General features: G+C 39.5%; 1 protein-coding gene across 1 annotated transcript; it reads right to left on the bottom strand.

The window, feature by feature from the left end:
* Window positions 1-325: 325 nt before the first annotated feature.
* Window positions 326-27,809, bottom strand: pomgnt2 (protein O-linked mannose N-acetylglucosaminyltransferase 2 (beta 1,4-)). Its single transcript, XM_085472925.1, has 2 exons — window positions 27,500-27,809; window positions 326-4,287 (listed from the first exon to the last, which is right to left on the bottom strand). Exon 2 carries the CDS (start codon window positions 4,197-4,199, stop codon window positions 2,391-2,393), a length of 1,809 nt encoding a protein of 602 aa, XP_085329051.1. The 5' UTR covers window positions 4,200-4,287; window positions 27,500-27,809; the 3' UTR covers window positions 326-2,390.

Here is a 27,809-nt window from a genome sequence, read left to right as displayed (position 1 = left end):
AGCAGTTTGCAGTGACATGGTAACCAGGGACCATAGAAAATGAATGACATTCAGTGACTTATGGACAAAATAACTGCTCCCAGCACAAAGTCAGTGGGACAGACACCTCCAGTGTGAATGCAGCTTTAAAACACAAAGGGGAACGAGCATCTCTGATTGGCAAACACTATGATGACACTAGGTATGAACTCAGTATGTCCTGTAAAAATAAATATACATGTTCATTATCGAAAAAATACACCAGCACATCTAGTTCTGTGTCAGCTTATAATATTACCTGACTGATAAATCATGGAGCTATAACAGATATCACAGACAAGAAAGCTAAGAAATAAGCTTCTTTATTCAATCACACTCACTGAAAAAAAAAAAAACTATTTGCTAACAGAAAACAGAGACTCGTGTTTTACTCGGCACATACAGAGATACACAGAAATCTAATCAACAACACTAACACATACATATCTAATCAATCACATCCTGAACACACAGCAGTTGCTTAAAATAATCTCTTGAACATGCAGTGATAAACAACTGCATATGAAAAGTGGAGGAAAACAGAAAAGGCATGAAAATAAAAGCAAAAAGGAGCAGCAGCCACAACATTGCAGGCGGGACATCATAAAGTGTACAGTAAGGAAAATGGCGCAATCTCAACAATATAAGTCATTATTCTGATGGCAGTGTTTTGCCATTCCATAAAACATCTCTTGCTACATTCCTACTATGACATAGTTTCACCTCCATTTAAAGATTTATCAGTACATTTGTGCACTGGAGCTACCCACATGCAGTATTTAATTTGCAGACTACACTAAAACATGTTTAACAGGCAGCTGTTTCCAGCTAAAATTCAATATTAGTATTTTAGTATTTATTTATTTATTGTCATTGTCAAGAACAATGAAATTGCGTTTGGGGCTTCCATACAACCCAAAAAAAAAAGAAGAAAATAATAAATACCTTTAGACTTCCTTATACCAGCCAGAAAACCTTAGAGGAATGTAAGTTAAAAGACACATAACTGGGAATTTTATCCTAATTAACAGAGGTTCACACAAGGCTGTGAAACACTAAGCTGCAAAAATACCTTGTTAGATTAAGGAAAATGCTTTTTACACAAGGCAGTGAAATCCAACTGTCCAGCAGCAAACTGCTGGATACAGCAGGGAAAATGCTTAACGCTAATTACAGCCTGGCGTAACAGATATACACTCGAGAAAATGATAATATTACAGTTGTAATTACTGCCAATTAGAGAAAAATTAATTATTTATGAAGGAATTTATTTAAGCAGGAAAACAGAGAGAAGTGATTTGTTACCGGGCAGTGTGGAGCTATAAATATTACATAAGAGGAACTAATCTAAAGATATTAAACTCTACGATATGTTCTGAAATGACTTGACTGTGAATTTCCAAGACACTGATTACTGCTGTATTGTGAAACTGTTGCATTATCTGTGAGTCCTTCGTGACATTTTTGGAAGCAGTGTTAAACTTAGCAAATATTAGAAAAAAGCTCTATGATCTGAGGTGGCTGACATGAACGATGAGTAGCTGAAACCATGTGAAAAAGGTTGCTTTGGTTTTGACTAGATCCTGTAAATGACTGTGTATGGAATTTAACAATTGTGAGGCAAAAGACGCCACACAAAAAGTTAGGCCTGGTACTAGAAGTAATATGTATTTTAATTGCATATCAATTTTAATTCCATTTAGATTGCATAGTCTTAACATAAAGCAATAAATGTAATTGTAAAAAATGTGTCAAACAGTATTTATTTGTCAGTAAGACTACATCTTACTGACAAATATGCATTACATTATTTTTATTACTTTACATTTAAACTATGTAAAAAACGAGTAGAATCAAAATTTTTGTGCAATTAAATTATATAATCTTAAATATCAGGCCTGAATATTTTTTTCCCCAAACGGACACCATGAAAACACACACACACGCACCAATAGTCAAAAACCATTTTTTTAAAAATCGTATTCTAAAATGTCTTTTGTTCCTTACAGAGAAACTACATTGCATACTGTAAAAGGTAAAGAACCAGTGTTTTGACTAACACATAAAACATTTTATATATTATTTTTCACAAATAAATCTGCTGATCTGAATTCTAGTTTTATTAGAAGAGACAAAGTTTTTTGCACTTTCTTTCTAAATATAAGCGATGAACTTTTCATTCGTTTCTGGCCGTTTCTGACCATGGTTCTTCTGCAGTTCATCCCGGGCTGAGCATGGAAACAGCACCATGCAACAGCCATTTTACAGACCATAATCCAACAGAGTCCCCCTTTTCCAAAGTGATTGACTGAAACAGTGACTTCACCATTATATGAAACTGCACAAACAAACAAGCAGGCCTTGTGCTCACACTAGGTCCTGCATGTAAGAACATCAGCAAAGGGGCCTAATAGATTCTTGTTGAAGATGCACCTAACCCACACCAGGTAAGTGGTGAAGGGCTTAATGTTTTCTGAAAACGTGTAGTTCTGCTGGGGAAGGATATAAGGCATGTAGGTGTTCTCTCCCTGCTCCTGGATCCACACCTCGTACTTCACCTCTCTCACTTTTAAGAATTTCAAATTCCATGGGATCTGCCAAGAGACTGTGAGTTTAGCCTCATTAGTGGTTTGTACTGAAGTTTGACATTTAGGTTCTCTGACCCGGCCCGGATGGACCGTGCTGGCCACCTTGGCCTTTTTTAAGCTGGGCTTGGTCTTCATGCCTTCTTTGAGGACTTCCAGAAAGGATGGGATGTCCACTAAAGTGTCCTGATAGATCCGGAAGAGCCACTCTGGGTTGCGGCAGCAAAGGTGCCTGGGGACTTCCTTGCTTGCCTGGATCCGATCCTGCTCCTCTTTGTCCAAGTGAGCAATGCCTCCTTGTTCCCAGGGTCTGTCTGGGTGGGTGACAGTATTCTCCTCCTTAGTGTTCCTCCAGGAGATGTAGTGAATGTCCATGCCTGGAAGGGAGGCAAGAGTTTTATATGGTGTATACTGCTCAGGGTTCACAGCAAAAGGGAACAGCTCCACCACAGCAGCACCTCTAGGGAGGAAGAGTGAGGTGATAAGCTGAGCTCCATGCATGCTGACCAACATGGAAGCGCCACTGATGACCTGTACAATACTGGGAAAAGACTGCTCTTCCAAGGACACTGTGACCACTCTCATCTGAAACTCTTGGGCCAGCGCCATGATTACCTCTGCTTCATTCAGTATAAGTCTTGTTGTTGACCGACTGAAAACGACAATGTAGTCATCCTTCTTCTCTTTCTCCTTCTCATCCTCACCGCTTCCTCCCTCCTTCTCCATCTCCTCTACCCTTGTAATGTTCATTTTGTCCATCAGAGCTCTGGCAAACTGCCTGATCTCATTGCCTGAGACCAAGATGTTAGCTTTGGGCCCCTGTGGCTGGACAAAGCCATATTGGTACCAGGTAGTCATTTTGGACAAGCCAACATAAGATTTAGTAAAGCACATGAGCTTTCCAAAGTTCTTAAGCTGTTCTTTGAGAAGCGGTTGCTTACTACTGAGAAGACGGTAAAGGTCAAAGTGTGGGCCTTCGCTCCAGCCCTCCATGAACACAAGACGAGCCTCGTCATCCAAATCTGAATACTGGTTCATGGTATAGTAGGCTGGGAGGAGGTCGTCGTGGAATACATGCATGAGGTTATCAGGATTAAACCGATTCAGGATCAGTGTTATATCTGGTACAAACACAGGCTTGGGCATAAATTTTAAAGCAGCAGCTGGGAGCTCTAGAAAGTTGAAATATTGGGTATTGTGATCTTCTACTGAAGACAAGTCCAGCAGGGCAGGTTGGAAACGTCTGGACCCCAGGTTAGGCAGCATGACAGAGGAATTGGAATGGAAGAACACAAACTCCTCTGCCTCAGAGCTGTAACAGAGGTAGTCAAAGCGGCAGATGCGGTCAGTGTGCATCTTCCCAGTGCAGACCATGCGGGTGCCGTGTTCCTGAAGCGCCTGCAGAGCAACATGGTAGTCGATACGGGCCTGTGAGACCTCCTGGGACTGCTGTGTCATATGCAGCTCTTCCTCCAACAGAGCAGCATGCTCACTCAGCTTGGAATATTTCCAAAGCAGAGCTGCGACCACAGAGACCAGCAGACCATTAACAAGTGCACCCACACTCATCCTGCAACCTGCCACTGAAGCCCGCATCACTGCTGCTGCTTAGGACCCACCTCCTGACGCCAACTGGCCTCCAACCTCAGACGGAGGCGACGAGACATCCGCTGCCAGGAGCAGACTTAAAGAAGGGGAAGAAGAGATGAGCACAAGTTAAAATATAGACATTAAAAAATCTATTTAAAAATAAAATAAAATTTAAAAAAAGGCATTGTTGCTACAAGCAATTATCTAATCAACAATATAGCACACAGAGGACAGCTATGATATAATAACCAAATTAATAGTCAGACCTATAAGGTTGCAGTGCTTTTCATGTAAGCAACACAATATCTGGTGATTCATCTGAACGGATCTCAGCTCTCACCTTTGGGAATAGCAGCTGTTTACCTAAGCGAACAAATGAGACATTTTCCTAACCTTACATCCTCTGTCACCCTCCCTGAATATGTCAAGACAAATTACAGTGCGAGGAGGCAGAGAGAAAGGAACAACACTATTGCTTTCAACTCTACTCATCTGCATACTGAGAGAACAAGTGAGTCATTGAGAGACTCAAAATCAAACCAGCGGCTAATAGCAAGCAGCTGCCAGCAGACACACGACAGCTAGCATGCTAAATACCTACTTCAGGGCCAGCTTGGTTAAAACAACAGTTACTACAATAATCAATTACTTAACATGCTATTCCTAATTTTGAATGATATATGTACCCAGAGGAGGAGGTTAAATTTAAATGTATACTTTGGTATGCCATGCAATAAGTAATAATTTTATAAAAGGCATTTAGAGAGTGAATCGTCCCCTCTCTACAACAGGTCTTGTGACGCAAAGCAAACTAAATCAGGTCAGACAAAACTAAGAATGCACACACGCAAATTAAGCAAATTGTCAAGAACAACACATCGACATGAACCTAGCCTGGGGAAATGTTTGTTTTTTTAGATATAAATGGGTCCTGACCTTGGAAAGAAGATGGTGATCTTCTTTCCAAGGTCAGGACCCATTTATAACTTGCAATGTATGTACTGCTCTAACACTTTTCCAGTACTTTATTTTATCTTGTTCACTGCATCATTTCGTTCCTGTTATGTCATATAAAATTTGCACTTTTGTTTTTTGCTCCCTTGTTGTTGCCCTCCTGGACTCCCCGAGTTTCTTGCATGCTGTCTCTCTTCAGCAGGAGTCGACCTGACTCCCTGGGCTATTTTTGACATCAATGCAAGTACAATATGTTATTGTCAATAGGGTCATTTTTTGTGATCAACCTGAATACACACGGGCACAATATAGGCAAAACTCCCAAACACAAAATTAACAATGCAGTGCATGCTGTACAGTGTAGCGAGGAATGCTCAGACCTCCAGACTGAAGAGACCAAACAGCCACTTCATAATGCACAACACAGAAGAGCCACCTTAACGGGACAAGACTCGGCTGTCTATCTGCATCTAAAGGACAAAGGTCACTCTTTCAAGGATGCCAATGTTCACATTTTGGACAGAGAAGACAGATGGTTTGAAAGAGGAGTGAAAGAAGCCATCTATGTCCACTGTGAGCGACCATCTTTGAACAGAGGCGATGGTTTACGACACCAACTGTCTGCCATTGATAACCGCCCAATCATGATGGGGTTGGGCTAGGCTTCACAATGGGTTCACCCGAAACCTTGGCTGATTGTAACCCACACCCGTTTTCATACCTTGGCTCGTGTGATTAGGTAGAGGATCAATAGGGGGTCCATGACCCTCTTGTGGACACTCCCATAGGGCTTAAAATCTGGGACCATTTCAAATAAATAAGGCAAAGAAGGAAGGAAACAAAGACACACATGGACTGCCACAGCTGAAAGAAAACAGGAAAACAGATTTAACCTGCACATGATTGATGACTGCTTATTTTCATTCTAATCCGATGAGCCCATGATGATGACTACTGAAACCCTGAACCTTCCTTCCTCCAAAACATGGTCCTAAGAGCAATTGGTGGTTCTTTAAGTTTCCCTGAAGATGTTTCACCTCTCATCCGTGAAGCTTGAAGAGATGAAATTTAAAGAACACTTTTCTTTCAAAGCTCCTTAGACTATGATGACCTGGATGACTGAGAACCTTTGCAGACAAATATAAGCAGTTCAAAACGCAGCAATGAACAGCTGCTGCAGAGAATAAAGAAGGGTTGCACCGTCTCGACCTACTCTAGGTCTTAGGCAAAGTCTGCCACAATATGGCACTCTATGTCCAAGGTTTTAAAAGTTGAAGCATCTCGTTTTATTATTTTGTTCTCCGGATGATGACCAGGACAGTATGTCGCTAGCTGGGATGTATCTTGACCAATCTGATGATCATAGCATTTATCTCTTCAGCTAGCTTCATAATTCTCATACAACAATTCTGGTTTTATAAATGTCACTAGCTCATCTTTATTTTCCAAGCTGCTGTCTTTAAAGCCCAAAATGTTACTCTGCAATATACACTAACGGTCATAAGTCTTAGAACACCCCAATTTTTCCAGTTATTCATTCCAATTCAAGTCGTTCAAGTCCAATGAATAGGTTGAAATGGTACAAAGGTAAGTGGTGAACACCCAGAGGTTAAAAAAAAAAGGGGTAAGGTTACCAAAACTGAAAAATAATGTACACTTCAGAGTTATACAAAAACACCTTTTTCAGGGAACACAAAATGCGTTAACAATTTAAAGCTGCAGCAATGGAGGTTGACCAAGCCTTAAAGCTGGTGCTACTAATTCCTACAGCTGTTCTAACTTTTCTGGATTACTTACAACCCCCTCTGTCTGCATAAAAGCAGTGTTGGAACACACTGTGATACCGTACCCTCGTGAGCATCAATTGAACAGTATTGTACTGCAGAAAGTAGTGTGTTATTACAAAAATGGCGAGAAAAAGGCAATTAACAACGGAAAAGAGACAGACCTAGGGCTGCTCGATTATGGCAAAAATGATAATCACAATTATTTTCACTGAAATTGAGATCACGATTATTTGACGATATTTATTTAACCCTTTAAGACCTACTATAGAACCAAGTCCACCAGAGCTTATATATATATATTTTTTTATATGCTGTAGTGCCATTTGTGGGAGCATTTCAAGTTGCTATACATCAATACAACTGTTATAGCCCATATTTTAATAATATGTATGCATTAAGTCCATAGTAATTACATAAATTGCAAAAAAGTGCAATAAACTACAAAAAAAATTGAAAATCGCTTTTGTTTTGTTTACATATATTTCTACTTGGAGAAATTTAAGAGGTTTATCCCTCAAAACTTTAAATACAATAAAGTTGCAAAAAATAGTTTCCCACCACAGGAAATTTATTTTGAGTGTCTTCATAGTTTTATTTTGGAGATACAGCAATTTTTATATACTGCAGGAAAAACAAAAAACAATCCTATGATGCAAATTTGCAAAGAAAACAGCAGGTGCATCATTTCACTGTGGGAAGTGTTACGAACAGCTGATAGGAACGGCAAAGCGTGTTTCTGGAATATTATGTTTTTGTTCCTGCAAGCGCTTTTTATGCAATTTTTGCAAAGCTATATGTGGAACGAAACCGTGACCGAGGACAAGCTGATGGCATAAGATGTAAGTACAACTCCTCCGGTTTCATATGCAAAACAAATTATTGCGCTAGCTTACACGGTTCAGGTTCTACAGGGATTTAACAATAGTTACGCAAAACGGAGCTTACTGCTCTGACCGGCTTTAAAGGGTTAACAATGACTTTAAAAAAATAATATAAAATAGTGTGCAACACCACTGAAGTTTTTTTTTTTTAAACTCTCTTTTCAACCAACGGCAGTCACTCTCCAAATAACTTTTGCTTAGCTTTCCGAGCTTCCCTCGGGTCCTCTTAATCAGCGGTCTCCAACCTTTTTTGCGCCACGGACTGGTTTATGCCCGACAATATTTTCACGGACCGGCCTTTAAGGTGTCGCGGATAAATGAGGGAGGGGCTAATAATCGGCTCAGTCATTTTTAATGATCGTTGAAAGCCCAGATCGTAATCGTGATTAAAATTCGATTAATTGAGCAGCCCTAGACAGACCATCATAACACTTAAAAATGCAAGTCTTTCCTACAGAGAAATTGCAAAGAAAGACAAGGTGTCAGTGAGTACAGTTTTCTTTATCATCAAGAAACACTCAGACACTGGGGCAATCTCTGACAGAAAGGTGTCTGCCAGACCCAAAGCCACAACTGAATCAGAGGACAAGTTTCTGAGAGCTAACAGCTTGCGTGGTAGGTGGCTCACAGGCAACAGCTTCAAGCACAGCTTAATAATGGTCGTAATAAGTAAGCCTCACCTGTTTAATCAAAATTTGAAATCTTTGGTTCATCACACAGGATCTTTGTATGCCTTTAAGTAGGCGAAAGGATAGCTCCACTGTCAAACATAAAGGAGGAAGTGTGATGGTCTGGGGCTGTTTTGCTGGATCCAGGGTCGGTGACTTGTGCAGAGTAAGAGGCACCCTGAACAAAAACGGCTATCACAGCACTCTGCAGCACCATGCAGTACCCTCTGGCATACACCTAGTTGGTCAGGGGTTTATCCTACAGCAAGATAATGACCTAAAACATAAGTCCAAGCTTTGCCAGAACTACCTCTGGAGAAAAAGAAACTTCTAAGCTTGAAAACATTGAGTGACCAGCACAGTCTCCAGACTTCATCAAACTGGTTTGGGATTAAATGGACAGAAGAGTGAAAGCAAAGCAACCTACAGGTGCCACACATTTATGGGAAGCTCTGCTGATAAGGGAAGAACTTTGTGAAGAATATTTGATTTCAATTGCAGAAAGCATGCCACAGGTGAGTTCAGCTGTTATAGCTGCCAAAGGTGGCTACTTTGATGAGTCAAAAGTTTAAAATACATTTTGGCCGATAAATTAATTCCTTTTTTTTTTTTTTTTCCTTCTTTTTTTAACTCCAACTGCTTATTTGTACTATGCTTTCATTTCAGAGTGCAATGAGACATTAAATTGTTTAATGTCTCATTGCACTCTTTATTATATAAAAAACTGGAAAAATTGGGATGTTCTAAAACCTTGGACCAGTAGTGTGACATGTAATATACTGTATGTATGTATATATATATATATATATATATATATATATATATATATATATATATATATATATATATATATATATATATATATATATATATGTCTCAGAATGAGACCCTTGAGCGACAGTTGGAACACATCGCGGAACGGATCACTGCAGTTGTGAGGTCTCAGAATCAAAAGAATGACAACACCATGGAACAGAAAGTTTGATACCATCATGGGGAGGCTCGCGGCTCTCCAACGGGAGATTGAGAGACCAGCATCGGAGTGTTAAAGAGCAGCCTGAAAATTCTCCTGGGCTGCTCGCATGGAAATTTACAAAATCAATATCAAAATTGCGGACTCCCATCACGGCGCCAGCTGCGGCCCAAGGCTGGAGCCGAACACTTTCCAAACGCCTTCGATGCTTGTGCCCTACCGGGGAAGATGGCAGTCAACTGGACCAGCGCAGACATGCTGCAGGACCGGATGCGCTGTCTACACCGGCTCTCTCTTACCCTTTACCCGCCCCTGTTGCTTGTCTTGTGTTTCTATGGTGTATTGATAGTCATGTGCTTTTTGTGCTGAGGTGTTTTTTCTGTTATCAAACTGTTCTCCCACTAGGAGCTCAGTCTGAGTGGAGTTTTTTTTCTCCTCCTCTTACCTCATGTTATGTATTTTCGTTGTTTTTTTCCTATCAGCCTACCTTTCTGACACGTCTCCCCAATGTGATGTTTGTGTAAAGTTGGTCAGAAGGTTCCTTTGTAAGTGCGCATGCGCCATTAGCGTGCTGCCTGCTGTAACCCTAATTTCCTTCGGGATTAATAAAGTATTCCGATTCTGATATATATATATATATATATATATATATATATATATATAAATAAATGTGTGGCGGAAACAAAGTTAGTTTTTATAAGCAGCATCTGCAAACAGTTGCTTTATATGCAAATATATACACTGAACTCAAAAGAGGAAACATGCAGGTCATGAAGACTACAGAGGAAAAGGATTTGTCTTTATTCCCCTCAAAAAAAAACATTCCTTTCTGTAAAATAAGCCGATAAAGAATGCTTAATGCCATTTCCCATGACAAAATGTCACAGAAGAAGCACAATGAATGGGAGTCAAAGCACCATATACAGAAGCATCACATTGATGCTGATGCAGCAGTAAAAATAAAGTCAAACGAAGTGTGAAGAGGAGGCTGCTAGTGAGGCTAACATTAGGCTGGCAGCCTGCATGCGCTGTTTGCTCCACAACGACATGGGTGCGCAAGACAAGGCTTGCAGTGCCAGCAGTCCTGTTTAATCTCCCTGACTGCACACTGGCTCCCACAGGGATGCATGTGAATGCCCCCTGCAATTTGACTGAGCCAAGAAACCAAAGGCTTCAAAATGTCAAAGCCACTGCAAGACACCACAGCATGCACAAAACACTCTCATTTGCATCGCTATGTATTACAGGCTGCAAACAGAGACCTGAACAACTGTAAGCTGCTTCCTGGATCTGGTCACATCACAGAGCTAAAGTAAATCCAAAACATGGAAGTGCTTTCCAAAGTCTGATGTCTCTGTGTATACCTACATGTATTTGGAGTCATTTAAACTGACTCTTTGGCAGTGTGATGGAGAGAGCCAATATACTGCCCAAGAATAACAATGTTCAAATAAGGAAAAGGTCACAGCAGTCACCAAATATAATCAAATTTGAGTAAAGGTCTGGCTCCTCAGTAATGGTTATAATACAGAGTCATATTCTTTTTCATATACAGTTGTGGCCAAAGGTTTTGAGAATGACACAAATATTAGTTTTCACAAAGTTTGCTGCTTCAGTGTTTTTAGATCTTTGTGTCAGTTGTTTCTGTGATGTATTGAAGTATAATTACAAGCACTTCATAAGTTTCAAATGCTTTTATTGAGAATTACATCACGTTTATGCAAAAAGTCAATATTTGCAGTGTTGGCCCTTCTTTTTCAAGACCTCTGCAGTTGGCCTTGGCATGTTGTCAATCAACTTCTGGGCCAAATCCTAACTGATGGCAACCCATTCTTTCATAATCAATGCTTGGAGTTTGTCAGAATTAGTGGGTTTTTGTTTGTCCACCTGCCTCTTGAGGATTGACCACAAGTTCTCAATTGGACTGAGGTCTGGGGAATTCACTGGACATGGACCCAAGATTATTTGTTCCCTGAGCTACTTAGGTATCACTTTGGCCTTATGGCATGGTGATCCATCATGCTGGAAAAGGCATTGTTCTTCATCAAACTGTTTTTGGATGGTTGGAAGAAGTTTGCTGGACTTTCTTGAGTGCCCTGAAGCTGTCTTCACAATAATTAAACCTCTTTCCTTGAAGTTCTTGATGATCTGATAAATGGTTGATTTAGGTGCAGTCTTAGTTGCAACAACATCCTTGCCTGTGAAGCCCTTTTTTTGCAACGCAATGATGGCTACGTGTGTTTCCTTGCAGGTAACCATGTTTAATAGGAAGAACAACGATTTCAAGCATCACCCTCCTTTTAATGCATCCAGTTTGCTATTCTAACTCAGTCAGCATAACATAATAATCTCCAGCCTTGTGCTCGTCAACATTCTCACCTGAGTTGATGAGAACATTATTGAAATGATCTCAGCAGGTCCTTTTATGGCATGAAATGCTGTATGATGAAATGCAGTGGAAATTGAATTTTTGAGATTAAGTTCATTTTCATGGCAAAGAAGGATTTTGCAATTCATCTGATCACTCTCCATAACATTCTAGAGTATATGGAAATTGCTATCATAAAAACTGAAGCAGCAAACTTTGTGAAAACCAGCATTTGTGTCATTCTCAAAACTTTTGGCTACGACTGTACATACTGACTTTTCTACTCTCAATCCAGGAGTCAGAGTTGGTGTGATGATGATGATGACGAAGGACAGTACTATCCAAAATATTGGTCTAAAATTTCCATATGTGGTTAAAGTGATTAAGATCTGGTGACTCTATAAGCCTTAGCATATGGCATTTCATTGATCCGTCCTTTTGAAACTATTAAGTGACTTCTCATGCCCTGTGCATGATGGCACATAGTTATCTCGAAAGACACCTCTCCCTTCACAATAGAAATGGATCGTAGGATAAGGATGATAACTCAGAAACACAGTGCATTGATTTGCTGTGACCATTTCCCCCCAGGACATAGGTGGACCCAATTTGTCCCTGCAAAATGACACTCACAGTTTAACAGACCCAGCAGGACCCCTTCTTATAGACATGGGTTCAGGCTTTTAAAAGGTGTGTTCTGACAAGAAGAGACAAAAGCCCCATTTCCATTAGTACCTACTTGGATCGATCGGTTTACAGAGTTTTCCATAAGGTCATAGTACGTGGTACCAGGTAGGGATGCGCCATATCATACCGTTCACGGTAATACCGGCAACAATAAGAAAATGAAATATCGTGATAGAATATGGGTAAAACGCACATGCGTGGTGCCTTTGTTTTCATACGCACATGGCTGAAAAAGCATGGCAGCGACGGAGAATGAGAAGGGCGAAAGCAGATCGTTGAATGAAACGGATGAACCAGAATTGGTTTGTAAAAATGCTGCAACTTCAGTGGTGTGGAACTGGTTTAGCTTTAGTCCGTCAGCTCTAATAAAGTTGTGGAGTTGTAAAGTATTTTGTCTAGTGTCAATTATATCGTCAGTTATATCATTATCGCAAATTTTCAAATGTATATTGTGATAAATGTTTTTGGTCACATCGCCTTGCTCTAGTACCAGGCACTATTTTAGTACCTGCTCCCCCGGGGTTCCAAGCAATTTGAGCAGGTACTAAAATGTCAGACTGCATGTCACCGATTAGCGGATGAGTAGTGTCCCTCCATGAGTCCTGAGAGCGTTTCAAGCAAGCTACATTGTAGCCACAGCTGCCCTGGGGCGCACTGACAGAGGCGAGGCTGCCGGACACTGGCGCCACCGGGCCATCTGACCACCACCGGTAGGCAAACATGGGGTTAGTATCTTGCCCAAGGATATTTGGCATGCAGCCAGGAGGCAGCATGTGTCACATATTAATTACGTTGCGGGACACCCGGACACATTGCTATGACGACAACCAAGCACGTTAAGTAGTATCGGATTGTAATAGAAAACCAGTCGATACGGGTCGAGTCACGGCGAGTCGATCCAAGTAGGTCCTAATGGAAAAGGGGCTTAACAGCACTGGTGACAAGAGACCGCAGAATCTCAACAAAATCCAAGATGCTAGAGATCCCAAGTTATACTTTTCTAAAGTGACTTAAGCATCTATGACAACCAGTCAGCTACAAAAGAATTCATATCAAACCAATCCACTTTATGTGGACAGTGTATAGGGCAGTTTAATTAAAAATATTTAACAATATATCCTTTATTACGGTATAAACAAAATAAAGAGTTGTTCCTCAATATGGATCAAATCATACAGACACTGAAACTTTGCTTGTTTTAAACATTTCCCCTGCTCATTCAGAGATCCTTTCCTACCATGTTTTCTATCTAAAATTGAAAGCCGCATATGAAATATTCAGTGAATATCTTCCTAGCGATGAGCTGTAGGGATGGAGGAATTGTGAACTGAGCAAGAGCGAATGCAATAGCTATGAAAGGCTTACCTGGCCTCAGTCAAATGACTTCATGTCACTTGATGTGCAAATACAGTTTAGCATTACACGAAGTCTGTGTATTTTGTCTCTTAAAAGGTCCCTTTACTTTTTGCAGTTTAATGTCTTGTAGAATTTATTTAAAATAAATTACATTTTCTGTCACGATTCCACACAAAATAATCCCTTCAGATATCACAACTGTAATTACAGCCAAAGTACTGAATTAAGAACGTGAAACACTTCTAAAACCCTTCTGTCGTTATGACTTTAAGCTATTTAAAATGAGAATCAAAACAAAATGTGAAAACAAAATATCTACAAAAAGTGAAGAATATTTGACATTTTCTGATGATACCTTCTACTGCACATTGACCAGTATGAATAAGCCATGACTGTAAGGTTGATTACAATATAAAATGTTCATTTCTTTATGCCATAAAATTGTGTAAAACAATAATGCAATATAATCACAACATAGTATTTAGAATCTACTGAAATTAAGTAACTGATGTTTATCTCTTGCAGGTTCAGCCTTGGTCACTTTCCTCAATTGAGCCTGTTCTCATATTACGTTAATATACTCAAAAGGAATCCGGATATTTGGAGAAATGTGATTAAGGCAGGACATGAGAGAACATGTTTACCTGGTTACTGTAATACTATTGTTAAGATGCAGTAGTAGATCATATCCCCCTCCTGCTCTTCCCAGCCATTACTCCCAATTACTGTAAGAAGGTACCTTCTAAGTGACACAAGTGATGAGGCTGACTTTTCTCTACTGCCAACAAATGTTTGCTATGGAAATTTGCTCTTTGCATCCAGCTGTGCTGAAACGGAGCCAGTATTATTATTTTGAAACACTAATGTTTTGTTTCCACAATTATGAATGAATTTGTAAACTGGTTAATTTTGCTAATTGTGCTCATCAAGCAACCATAATTCAATTCAATTTTATTTATATAGCGCCAAATCACAACAAAAGTCGCCTCAAGGCGCTTTATATTGTACAGTAGATACAGAGAAAAACCCAACAATCATATGACCCCCTATGAGCAAGCACTTTGGCGACAGTGGGAAGGAAAAACTCCCTTTTAACAGGATATTTCTAATTTTAGAGATGTTGCGCAAATGGAAGAAAGCAGTCTTACATATTTGTTTAATATGTGCATTGAAGGACATGTCCTGGTCAAAAATGACTCCAAGGTTCCTCACAGTATTACTGGAGGCCAAGGTAATGCCATCCAGGGTAAGAATCTGGTTAGATACCATATTTCTAAGATTTTCAGGGCCGAGTACAATAACCTCAGTTTTATCTGAATTAAGAAACAGAAAGTTAGCGGCCATCCAGGTCTTTATGTCTTTAAGACATTCCTGCAGTTTAACTAATTGGTGTGTGTTATCTGGCTTCATGGACAGATAGAGCTGGGTGTCATCTGCATAGCAGTGAAAATGTATGCTATGTCTTCTAATGATACTGCCAAAGGGAAGCATGTATAGTGTAAACATTATTGGTCCTAGCACTGAACCCTGTGGAACACCATAACTGACCTTAGTGTGTGAAGAGGACTCTCCATTTACATGTACAAATTGGAGTCTATTAGATAGATATGACACAAACCACTGCAGCACAGTACCTGTAATACCTACAGCATGTTCTAATCGCTCTAATAAGATATTATGGTCAACAATAACTATCTTTTAAGACACCCAACACCCTCAATGTGTCTGAACTTCCATACTAGCATAATATTTAGCATGGTTAAATAGTATGTGAGCAGTTTTTAATATGTCCCTAACCAATGTTCCCTCTAAGCTCCGCGCGTGCGCAATTGCGCACTGATGGCACGGTCTCTGCGCAGAAAAAATCTGCATTGCGCACAAAAAAAAAATTCTAACGTGGATTGGAATTAAAGTAAATACATCAACAATTCTGTTTTGCAGTGTTAGTCAGTAAGTGACTGGCTGCTCCAGTATGGGATTAGAACGATGCCACCTTATCCCATAGTCCAGCCAATCACGTGATTCACATTCACGTATATACGCAGTTAATCATCGTCGTTGACAGGCTATGACAGCGTCCTTATGTGCCGACACAGGTGTTTTAGCTAGCAAAGCAGCGTGGCTGATGTGGAGTGAAGCCACGTTAATGACAATGTGTGCAACCATTGGAGATGTGAGCAGGACGGACAGAACAATAGACGGAAAAAGTGCGGACTTTATACCAGTTTTTAAATTGTGTTGATAGGCCATGTAAAACCAGAGTTGTGATAAAAATATCTGCAATGTTTGGTTTTCTTCCCGAATACTACCGTTGTTTATATTTACTGCGGGAAGAAATGGTAAAAACTGCATTTTATAAGGAAAACGCTCGAAAGCCTGTGAGCAAAGATGAAACCAAAACCCCCCCACCCTTTCCCATTGGTCGAAAAATGTACCATGTCGACCAATCAAAACATGGCATTTAGTTGTTAAGAAACGGGAGGAAGTTTTAGGAGTGACAGCGGTTTTGAGATGTGAGAGATTTGCGACGTTTAGCGCAAATCTTGTGTCGTTAGTGTGTAGTGTAGTCAATAGTTTTGTTGTGTGTGTCAGAACAATGAGGCGACTGCTGAATGTTACAGGTGTTACAGGAGTGATACCTCTCCTGCTGTCAGGCCTGCAGGTATCAGGCTGTTGTTCTCCTTTATCTCAAAGTGGACAGAAATTATTTTTTGGAGTGGCACAAATAATTTTTGTGGCATCAAATTTGATGCAGAACAGCTGATTGTTCTGTAAATAGTTTGAAATGTTTATTTTAAAAAATGCCTTGGCTGCATTTTTAGGTAAACAAGCTGCAAAAAACTTTGTTGTTTGCATAACTCAGTAACTTTTTTTGAAGAAGTAACTATATAATTAATTGCCCAACATTGGTCATTATTTACTGTATTTTGCAGACAGGGAGTTACAGGACTCTCTTCCAGACCACAGACTCAGACTCATAATACAAGTCAGAGCTTTTTTTTTTTTTTTTTTTTTTTTAAAGAAAAAAAAAAAAAAGAAAGTTGTGTTTTCAAAATTGGAGTTCAAGTTATTTTTACTTCCAATAGTGTTAAAATACTACACAGGTCAAGAACAAGGTTTTTTTTTTTAATTTGCCAAATGTTAAACTTTATTCTTTACTCATTTATTCTATCTTCTCAATTACAATCACTGTATACAACAGTATCAAAGGACCCCTGCTCCTCAGAACCCCCCATTACTTCTCACCAATTGCATTAACATCCACTGTCATGGGTGTATACAAAACCTTGCCTGCATCAGTTTTGCATACAGGATGTAGAATCATCAGGCATCTTTGCATCCCTTCAGCGCTCCAACACTTCACATCTACTTTTTTTTTTTTTTTTTTTTACTGTCATGCGTTTCCTCAGCAACACATGACAGTAAAAATAGGCACATAATTATTATCAACCATCTACACCAACACCAGGGCCCTTCAGGTGGTCCTCAATCCTAAATAAATTCTATGCATTTAACCTATCTAGTCTAGGTGTAGGACTAATGGACAGACAACATGGCTCTAGCTGTAAGCCCGTGCAAGTCAAGGCTCCCAAAGAAAAGTCACAATATGAAAGACTTTTCTGTCTATGCATCAAGGACTCTGTTCTTTTTAAAGAAAAAAATAGATGTAAGGTAATTAAAAATATCAGACATTTTTTAAACCATAACCAATCAGGCTACAAAGCTCTGAGAAGAAACACAATTAGCGAGTTCATCACTATGAGCAACCATTACTTGTAGTCGTTTGATTTATTATTAATGTGAAAATATTGACTAATAGAACTTAGTCAAGACATACATGACAAAAGCACTAAAAACTAGTTGAATAATGAGCAGGCAGCTGCTACTTTTTAAAAACACAGCAGCTGTGTGAGCCTGTAACAACAGAGCCCCCTGTTAGCCTAGTTCCATCAGCATGTGACTTTACACTGTCATTTTCTAGCAGCCAAATACTTACAACAGATTTAATAAATGCAAGGATTGGGGTAGTCAAAGGCTGATTTCACTATGATGAAATTCTGCATTAGTTTTGACGCTTATTTTCCTAATATCCAAATAAAATTTCAAAAGCAGGGCTGAGCACACTTCACTGCACAGTAATGCGGCTCACTCATACATTGCTGAGCTAAGAACCACAGCACAGGCTACCAGACTAGTTAGAAAATCCTTTTGTACATCAGCACTTCTCTGCCCAATAAACCGTGCGGTAATGTGCCTACATGTATAATAATTTTCATCAAGCTGCCTAAAGTATGCATGAAATGGCATATATACAGTATATGAAGCAATGTGGAAAATAGCTTTTTCAAAGAAGACATGATTTGGGAGCAAAAGTGGTCTATGCATGAAAATAGCTTCAGCTTGTTTTATAGCCTTAGTTTTCAAGTAAAACGAAGGACAATACAGCTATTTTTGGTCTAAATTGCAAAACAATGTTTAAACAGCTTATTTTAGGCTTGAAATATAAATTATGGATAAATTAAACATGGATACAAGAAAATTATTCAACCCAATCTACCAGTGAGGCCAATAACCTTTTCCTTTGCATCATTAGTAATACTTAACCGTACTGCTTTCATAAGACATCTACAGCTTAGTCTGTGCTGCATCCACATGAGTGTAGAAACCACTGATGTCTGGTTCTTTATATGTTGTACCACACTATACATTACATGGAAAAAACAAAACACGTGACCCAGCCACTATGAAAAGGTGAAAGCAGGAAAGGATTTTTGTGTCACACATCAGGTGAGCAGTTTTCATTCAGTTTTCATTCATTAAATCATAATTCCCTGTGATTTTCTAGAAGTTGTGACATAAGCACTTCTTTAGACCAGCTTGGACTGGGAATTGATCAGTGGTACAAAAAAAGAGGGAAAATCTGTCTGTAAGCTTTGTATGTACTAATGTTGATAAAGCAAAACACGGTCAGCATCATCAAATGTTGATAAATTTGGAAGGGAACTATTTAATGGCTAACTAATGCTGAAATACTCTATTATACTTCCATTCAAGACAATGACAGTCTCATTAACTACTAGACAATACCATCCATCCATCTTCCTCCGCTTATCCGGGGTTGGGTTGTGGGGGAAGCAGCCTAAGCAGAGGAACCCAGACCTCCCTCTCCCCAGCCACCTCATCTAGCTTGTCCGGGGGAACACCAAGGCATTCCCAGGCCAGCCGAGAGATATAACCTCTCCTGGGTCCTGTTCCAGTGCGAGCTGGAGGACATCATCCGATGAAGCCAACAGAACCACATCATCAGGCTACTATCTAGTACTTCCCTGGTGGGGAAGCCTGGTCAAGTTTCTGTTGTGGCAGTCTTCCAGACTCCATCTCTGGTGTTTTACATTTTTGCTGGCAATAGAAATCTAATCTCAAGATCTGCCTCAAAGCAGAGTACTGCAGGTTCTACAGCCAGAAAGTGTACGGTCACTTGACTGAGGATGCAGAGGTGAACAGGGATTGCCATTGGAAGCTGAAGGCCAATCAAAGTATAATAACAAAGTAGTAATAAAGTATAATAGAAGCTTTGGTGGACAATGTGATGAGCTTTTGTAAATAACTATATACCAGCTTTCTCAAGTGTAGTCTTCCTATGGACTCAGGAGCACATAGAATGATCCTTGAACATTTCGTTCTTCTTGTTACAGGTCAATTCACCTCTTTCTTTGAACTATCAATCACTGCTCTCTCCATGCTAACACCAGCGTTACTGGGTTACTCTGGAGATGGTAAGCACCCTGATGATGTGGAAGGTAACACGGGGCAGTATTTAGCGTTTTAATGGGGATCCCGGAAAGCCGTGAAGTCTCAGGGAGGAGTGGCAGAAGTATCCTGTGCACTGTAGCTGTTCAGCTGGTCCCAGCTGTTTATCATTCCTCATAGCTCACCATCCCTTCCCTTTTAGAGATAACCATCTCTCTTTTTCCATATCTTTATCTACTTTGAAAATCACCTCAGAGGGCCTACCCCTGCCTCTTTCAAAAACAGATTGAAAAAAAGAAAAACAGACACTGTATCACTAGAGTCCTTTCTTTTCTCCCCTGTACCTGTTTTTAGTTCCCTTCGGCCACTTGATTGCTGAGCTCTTCTGGCTGTGATGATGTGTCCTTATGTGTTGTCATCTTTATTCCTGAACTAAATGTGGCCTGTCAGATTGGATCAAGCTGCCTGGAGCTCAGTGTGGCACCAAAGAGAATTAACGGCCCAGTAGTCGTTATCTGGCTGTACAAAGACAAGTCACATAGTCTGTCAGAAAATCTTCCAGGTCTTTGTTTGACACATCTCATGTCTACCCACTTGCCTAGATCAAACTGAGACAGATTACTTGACTGTTTGATAGCCAGCTCTTTAACAACATTTTCTTGCTTCCCTATATCATTTGCTAACAGTGACCCACTGTGCCTTCTGCAATATAGCAGATATAACATCAAGGCTTTTGTGTTGTCTCTTCTCCCCCAGGGATACAGGCGATGCAGAGGCTGGCGTAGACAATCTGCAGAATGTGTGTGAGTAAGTGACAGACAGACAAAAAAGGAACAAAGTGAGAAGGACAACCTCTGAAAACACTGCAGCACAGCACTTCAGCGCTGCCTCAGGACAACAGGCAATATTCCAGAGAAGGGACCGAAATAGAACAGGAAAAAAAAAAAGCTGGATGAACACTTAAGGATATCTGCCAGTGAACAAGATCTCAAGTTGCTGATCCTATCCGTTTTGGAGACTTGGGAGTCCTGTAAATTTAGAAGGATTTTCTTCCATACAAATTTGTGGAGGGCATGGTGGCAGGGGAAGAAAATCTTGAGCATCCTTTGGTGTTAAACTACTGTTAAAGGGTATGTCCATTTTCACTTGAATTAGAATTGTCTGCAAATAGTGACATATTAGTCCTTAGTTGTTAGGATTAACATTATCACGCCTGTGTGCAGCAAGGATGATGCAGACAATAACAAAATCTGTGTCAGGATGAAAGAGTAAAGGTATGATTTCAGTCTGAAGACATCTGCTGCCAGTTCTGCACAACTGAAGTTAAAGTTCCCACAAGAAAATCTGACTACAAACTACTCCAACATCATTTATCTACTTCTACATTGGTGCTTTGTTTGTCATCTACCATTAAAATTTTCCTTTGTCTGAGTCATTGATCTTAATCTGAAGTCTATTTTTTTTTTCACTTCTCTGTAACAGCAATAAGTCTTAGCATTTTGAGAGATTTCCTCACAGTTTCATTTCTGGAAAAAAATGGCAGGAGATGCCATTAACTAGTCAAGAATTTATATTCTCTGCTGTAGCTAAGCATACTAAAAATACCTTTAGAAACTAGTGCTAGAACTGAGCTTTAAAATCCCTTTACAGTCAATTAATCCTGAAAGAAATAAACATACATGAAAAGACTCACTAGTCCTCCAAACAATATAATCCATCCATTCATATACGTACTTACAGTCACTTAACAGGGTCACATGGGCAGCATTCCAAGCACAAAGGGATGTCGGTGGTTTCAGAGGCAAAAATAAAATAAATAATAGATAACCACAATTTAGTACCACCTTTACACTTAATTCTAAATAGATATTTTCCTTCTGTTCTTAATGAAGGCTCTGGCAAATGTGTACTTCTTGTCCCTGACACTTTAGGTAGGGCAAAACAAATATCAGGTGAATTAGAAACCCAAATCTTAGGAACTTAAAAGCTTTTTCACAGGATCTCCATGCATAATTCATAGCCACTCTGAGACAATCAGAGGTTTCACTAACTTCTGTTTTGCTCTGAAACACAAACAAAGAAGGATTTCTTTAAACTACAGCCTAAACTGCATTTAAAAATGCAATGAGTGTTTGAAAACCTGGCAGCCTGCAGTGGTCATATGCGATAGAGCCTAGTGAGGAACTAAATGGAAGACAGTCCTGGATGATTCCCAGAAACAAGCTTCAGACCAACCAACCTAGTCTTTACACTATACATAACTTCTGGTGTAAAACAGAGAAATAATTTTAGGAGACACTTCTGATAAAGCACCGGTTGGTCATACCTATACTAGCAACAGGCTTTGCATTGGAGCCTGTTAGAAGATCAGACTCAGAGTTTCTTCCATTTGGAGCCAAAGCCTTCCAAGTAACATATGTTTGTGTTGTCCTACACACTCTGAAAGCACTATGAACCAAGCCAAACGTAACAAAATACTATATGAAGGTTTCTGGGGTGTCACGCTTTTACCATGAACACAGCAACAAACGTCCAATGTCATGGGTTTAGGAGCTGGTAAGAGAAACATGAGCCAGCTGTCACTCATTCAAGTGTCAGACATTAAAGTCTTCTATAAACTGTCTCAACAGCACCCAAATTAGAGAGCCTGAACTTAGTGAATGGGAGCATAATTATTCAATGAAAGACAAGAAAAAGATGATTTTTGAATAGGAATCATAAGGTACTCCCACATTGGCTTCAGCCCCAGTATAATTGCCACAAATGGCTTGTTACAGTCTTCTGAAGCCAAAAGGCCAAAACCACCCACAGGTACTTCCCAGCTGTAGTGGGTATTCTTGAGCTTATAATCAACACACCATTATATGGGTCAACTGCTCTGAATATGAGCTGGTTAGGAGACAGTACAGGAATTGTACCTCCTACGCTAACATAATCAGAGCATTATAAAATACAGCTTCTGCTGGCTCACTGTTCTACTTTGCTGACATGGGACCAAACTAACTGAGTTCTTGACCTTCTTTGACACAACGTTGATTTCAAGTGTAGCCCTAGTGTTTACCAGAGAGTTATAGACCTCTATCTGGGGTGATGGAGTGATCAGAGTCCATCAATTTCTATAAATAACCTATAAATTTAAATAACCAAGTAAGTCTCAGCAGAGCTACCTTCTCCTGAGTCTAACTACAACTCCATCACTGTAGCAGCAGATGAACCATTTCTTCATGAGCTGCAAGTCCTGGTTAGTGCAGGACTCTAGCTCACAGCAGAAGGTACCAGCTTCAGTCCAAGACAGAGGGATTGGAGTATGTCAGTGGAGCATGCTCTCTGGGGAAGCAGCTGAATAATATCAAGGACTGCAATAATGGTGAACTGGCCACTGGGCCAGCAGGCAGGAAACTTATGTGTGTAGAAGAGCCACAACTAGCTGGTTAGCAGTGACTGAACTTTAAAACAATCAGATTTTGCTCAGTAAGTTCAGCAGTTCAGCAATAAATTGGCACATATACTTGGCCACCCATTAATATATATGTGTGGCTCATCCAAATAAAAACTAAAACAATAAAACATTGAGCCCACTTAAAACCCAAAGTTCAATAAGCTTTAGGAAGATGACCTTCATGTAATACCTAAAGTGTTCTCTAATTGCATTTTTCGTTACATGTATAATGAATTTCTAACAAAGGCTGCAGAGTGCTACACCCTCCAAAGCATGCAGAAAAAAAGAACAAAAATGAAACAAACGATTTTTATGAAGGATGAAAAAAAAAAAAACCATGCCTAAATGACAAAAGCCTGGATGTGCCTCTTCTGGTGCCATATTCACTGACACTGTGGGTCACTGTGCCAAAAATGGTGCCTTCCATTTATCTGACTCATGGGACTGATGATTTGAGGCACATGTACATCAGCTCCACCACCAGCCTCTTAAGCTATGATCACCTGAAGAGGCCTCTTATGGTATAAATCTCTCTCCAGAGGCGTTTGTCTGCCTTTGCAGTGGTATGTTTTCTGACTTAGCCTAATGTATAATCTGCTTTCCAACAAACTGAACTGAACCCATACTGTGTGCACCAGAGTTGCTGTAAAAAGTAATGAGAGTCAATTTTGCTCAGCACTTAGGGGATATGGAAATGCATAAATATCACTTATTTCCACTGTTAAAAATGTAGGGGTCTTCACAGAGGGGACTCAAAATCTGCTAAATAAGCCAGAGCTATAGTGAAAGGTTGCAGAGAATGGCTTTGAATTATTCCAAAGACAAGAGCAGAAATGCAGATCATATTGGAAGTATAAAAGGGACAGGGCAAAGAAACAAAGCCAGGTGACACGTCAAGTCAAATCGCTTATGGTGATGTAATCAAGATGTGACATTATAACCACTGGATCACTTTATTGGTAAATATAAATTATTGAAGGAACACAAGTATGGTTTTAGGGAAAATGGAAGTACTACTTATGTATTAATGGTGATGTTGAAGAAATGCCACAATACTGATCTACAGAAACTTAATACAACATATTACAGTGAATTATTGAGAAAGTTGGCGACATAAAGGCACAAACTCATACCTGGATTAAAAAGCTGTTTGGAAAATAATGTGAAAATTCATTCATCATTTTCGTAATTTAGAAAGGCTACATTTTGATATTTTAGAGATTGGTCCAAACATTTTTTATGCTTTTTGCACTGCTTTTAATGTGAGTAGCTTCCCACTTACCCTCTATCTTGCTTATGGAACATTGCTTTTCAAAAGAAGACAGATGGATAAATTGAAGGAACGAAGGTTTGCAGATGTGCAGCATTTTGAAAATGACTACCTTTGCAGTTCTGGTGTTAAAACAAACATGAATTCTCACTAGGATTTCAGTCTGTTTGGATTAATGTCTGATTCAGAAAACATGCAAAAAGAATATTGGAAACTCCAGAAATATGAAATAACATCTTGTCTGTGAGTTTATCGACCATGAATACCACAAAAGCTTCACTGTGGTATTTTTATTTTCACAGCTCCAGTGTCATTACTGTGAACACCTCTTGTGAACCAATATAGAGGCAACAGCAAGCCGGTTTCCATTTGCTCAGAGTGCTAGGTTACAAAGCTGCACACCAAAGGACCATGATCAGACTGATAGTTATTCTTATTTTTGACAGTACTTATTATTATCAATCAGCTGATAAATGAATATGACAAAAGGGGATGTGTGGGATTAATCCTCCCTTTCTCAAAGGAAAACACAGCTATGGATGCATATGAATGATGTTTGCCTTAGATAATCACTGACTTGAGTCAAGTGCTGCTGACTCTTATAATTACAGTTCAAAGATACCTTGCTTGTATTCTGTGGTTTAATCTACAGGTTGCTTTTGAAATATATCATAACTTTCTTATCACACAAACAGTGGCGGTTGGTGGTTAAAAGAAAAAGAATAAATTTTGGGTGGGTGCAATTGGGTCTGACAGATCAAACAATGAATGTCATGAAAAAAAAACACAAACACAAATAACCCAGCTGTTCTACTATACTAAGCCTGAAAAAAGGTGAAGCTTCATGCTATTGTACAAGTGGCTACAGCTGCTCTCATGTCTTTTGCACTTTTCTGTTAAGTGCTTTATCATATAGCCTGCAGGGGAAGGTTTGTGTATATGCTCTCCCACGGTCCGTGGACTGCTGCTGTCTAATTCTGGATGGTCGAGTTCAAGCCCTTTGATTCTTTTCTTCGACCGACTGCCTTAAAAACAGAGTGTTGCTGTAAACAAACAACTGATTTTAACCCTGTTTCAGCAGCACTTGAAGTCACCATTCTTGGTCAAAAGCTAGCTAATGAGCATCTGTTCTTCTTCTTCAAAACAAGAGTGGCTGTGGTGTGACGATGTGTGAATGACATTGAATCAAATTCTTAAACAAGGCAGGTAATCCATGCCGACTGGTTCAGGATGCACAAAATTGCACCCAAAGGGGTGAATTCAATGCTCCAACTGACATGACAGGAAAACTTTCAGTGTGTACATAGACTCCCATTACTCTGTTTAAACTAAGTGCGTGTTATTTACAACATCACCCAAAAATCTATATTCAAACCCTTCATGGTCACAAAACTGAAAAATTGAAACTGTTAATTGCATTAAAGGACTCTGCCTGGAGGTTAGACTCCAGGACTTTTAAGAACCATGTGGAACGTTTACCAAGAAAATTAGAATAGAATGACTTTATTGTCCAAATTAATGGAAAATTGTCAGAATAAAAATTCTGGTGGCTATCAGCCAACATACATACATATGCATATAAAAATTCAAGACAACTATAGAAATAAATCACAGCATCTTATTAATTAGTACGCTGATTGCTTTTGGCACAAATGATCCCGTATACACCTTTTTACTAGCTAGATGCATCCTATAAAATCGTTCAGAGGTCATTATTTCAAATTCAAAATAAAGGTGTTCACATTCTGCAACAATAGGCCGGGCTTTACTTAAGACAGCCTGATGACAAAGCTTATCCAATGAAGTTTGGTGTCGACCAATCAGTTCTGACAATCCTGTTCAGTTCTTCCTATTTTCAACAATCGAGGTACCATACCAGACTAAGATACTGAACTGAAGCATGCTTTCAATCAAGCTGACATCAACTCTTTCCACAGTTGTGGCTAACTGCAGAGCCTCCCAATATTCTGATAAGAAAAAAATTCTTATTAGCAGTCTTGTAAATGGAATTAGCATTAACTATAAAAGTTTATCTTTACATTAATATATGTTCCCAGACTTCCACAGACTGACCAGAGAGTGAAAGACCTTTTATGGAGCCTGTGTAATTCAAGACAAGCTCTTTCACATTGGCAAAATTAATCAACAACCAATGAGAGTTATGCCATTATTCCAACCTACATTCCTGAGCAAAACAGTTAGAGTTGCTACAAAAGAGATCCACAACAGCTATGTCGTCAGCATATTTTAACATTTTCGCATTCCTATCCTGCAGCTGCATGTAATTTACATAAACATAAACTGGCATAACGATGGAACATACCGTTGAGGGGCCCCGTAGTAACGTGATTTAACTGACAAAATTTATTGATGACAAAGGTTGGTTGGCTGGTTATGTATGTAGAAACAAATCTTGATTTAAATCAACAAGTTGCAGGCTCATGCACTAGAATTGCACACTAGAATATTGTGCAATCCACAATTTTTGCTTGATTAACCTTCTAGGTCCACCTTGAATCCTCTTGATTCTGTGGATCACAGTGCATTACAGTTTATCTATCACAGGTGATTACTGTCTTACTCACCATTGCACCTTATATGAAAAAGTGGGGTGATCCTACCTCGCAAATCGAAGAGAGCAGCACTGTACCAAGGCTCGATTGCAAATAGTGCCTGCTTACCTTTGTTCTTAGACTGAATTTAAACACTGTACACAGCACCTCTTAGATGTACAAAACTATGAATCTACATTCTGTTACCTTTTAACATGTAATATTTATTTATCTTCAGATATATTGTGGTGCTATATGATTTGGCTATGTGTCTAAATTTGCTATATGGTTCTTGGAAATAGATCTCTTATTTTAAAACATACATTTTACATTTATCAAATTTATCATTAAATATAATAAATAACCACTAAAAAAAAATCTTAATAATAATCGTAGCTACATGCATGAATGTATTTTTCAGGTTAGGTTAAGTACTACTTTAAACAAACACGTCAAACACATCTATGCGTGAGCTGGTAGCCGCTGGACACGTTTCCCCCTGTGATATTTACCAACACCTGCAAAGGCAAAGCCCGGTGACAGTGAAGCTGAAGGAATTTCACAAGAACAGAACTGTGTCCCAGCAAAGCAAAAAGCTTTACCTGAACTGCAACTCTTACCTTAGGTCTAAGTGAAAATGTTGATTTTGTCTTTCAAGACAGTTGAGAGGTTAGCTCATTTGGGCAGCATCAGCGTCTCAGTATGTTGCAGAGTCGAAAGCAAAGACGTGTAGTGGAAACGGAAAGAAAAGCATACCGGCGTACACGGCAGCTGTGAGTAACCAAAAAAACACCCGCGTGTTCAGTCATGAAATTTCTCCGAGACTCGGCCGGGGGGTTTTGCTCTTGTTTACAAGCTAGCCTAGCGCTCACAAAAGCAGAACCAGAGAGATCATCTGCCTGAATACCGACTCCACTCTGCTGTGTCCAG

The sequence above is a fragment of the Copadichromis virginalis genome, linkage group LG11 (genome assembly GCF_057382275.1).
Source record: "Copadichromis virginalis isolate Kocher_CV1m ecotype Utaka linkage group LG11, C_Virginalis_male_GT1.1, whole genome shotgun sequence".
In the NCBI taxonomy this organism is placed as follows: domain Eukaryota; kingdom Metazoa; phylum Chordata; class Actinopteri; order Cichliformes; family Cichlidae; genus Copadichromis; species Copadichromis virginalis.
This window is presented reverse-complemented; position numbering and strand designations above follow the sequence as displayed.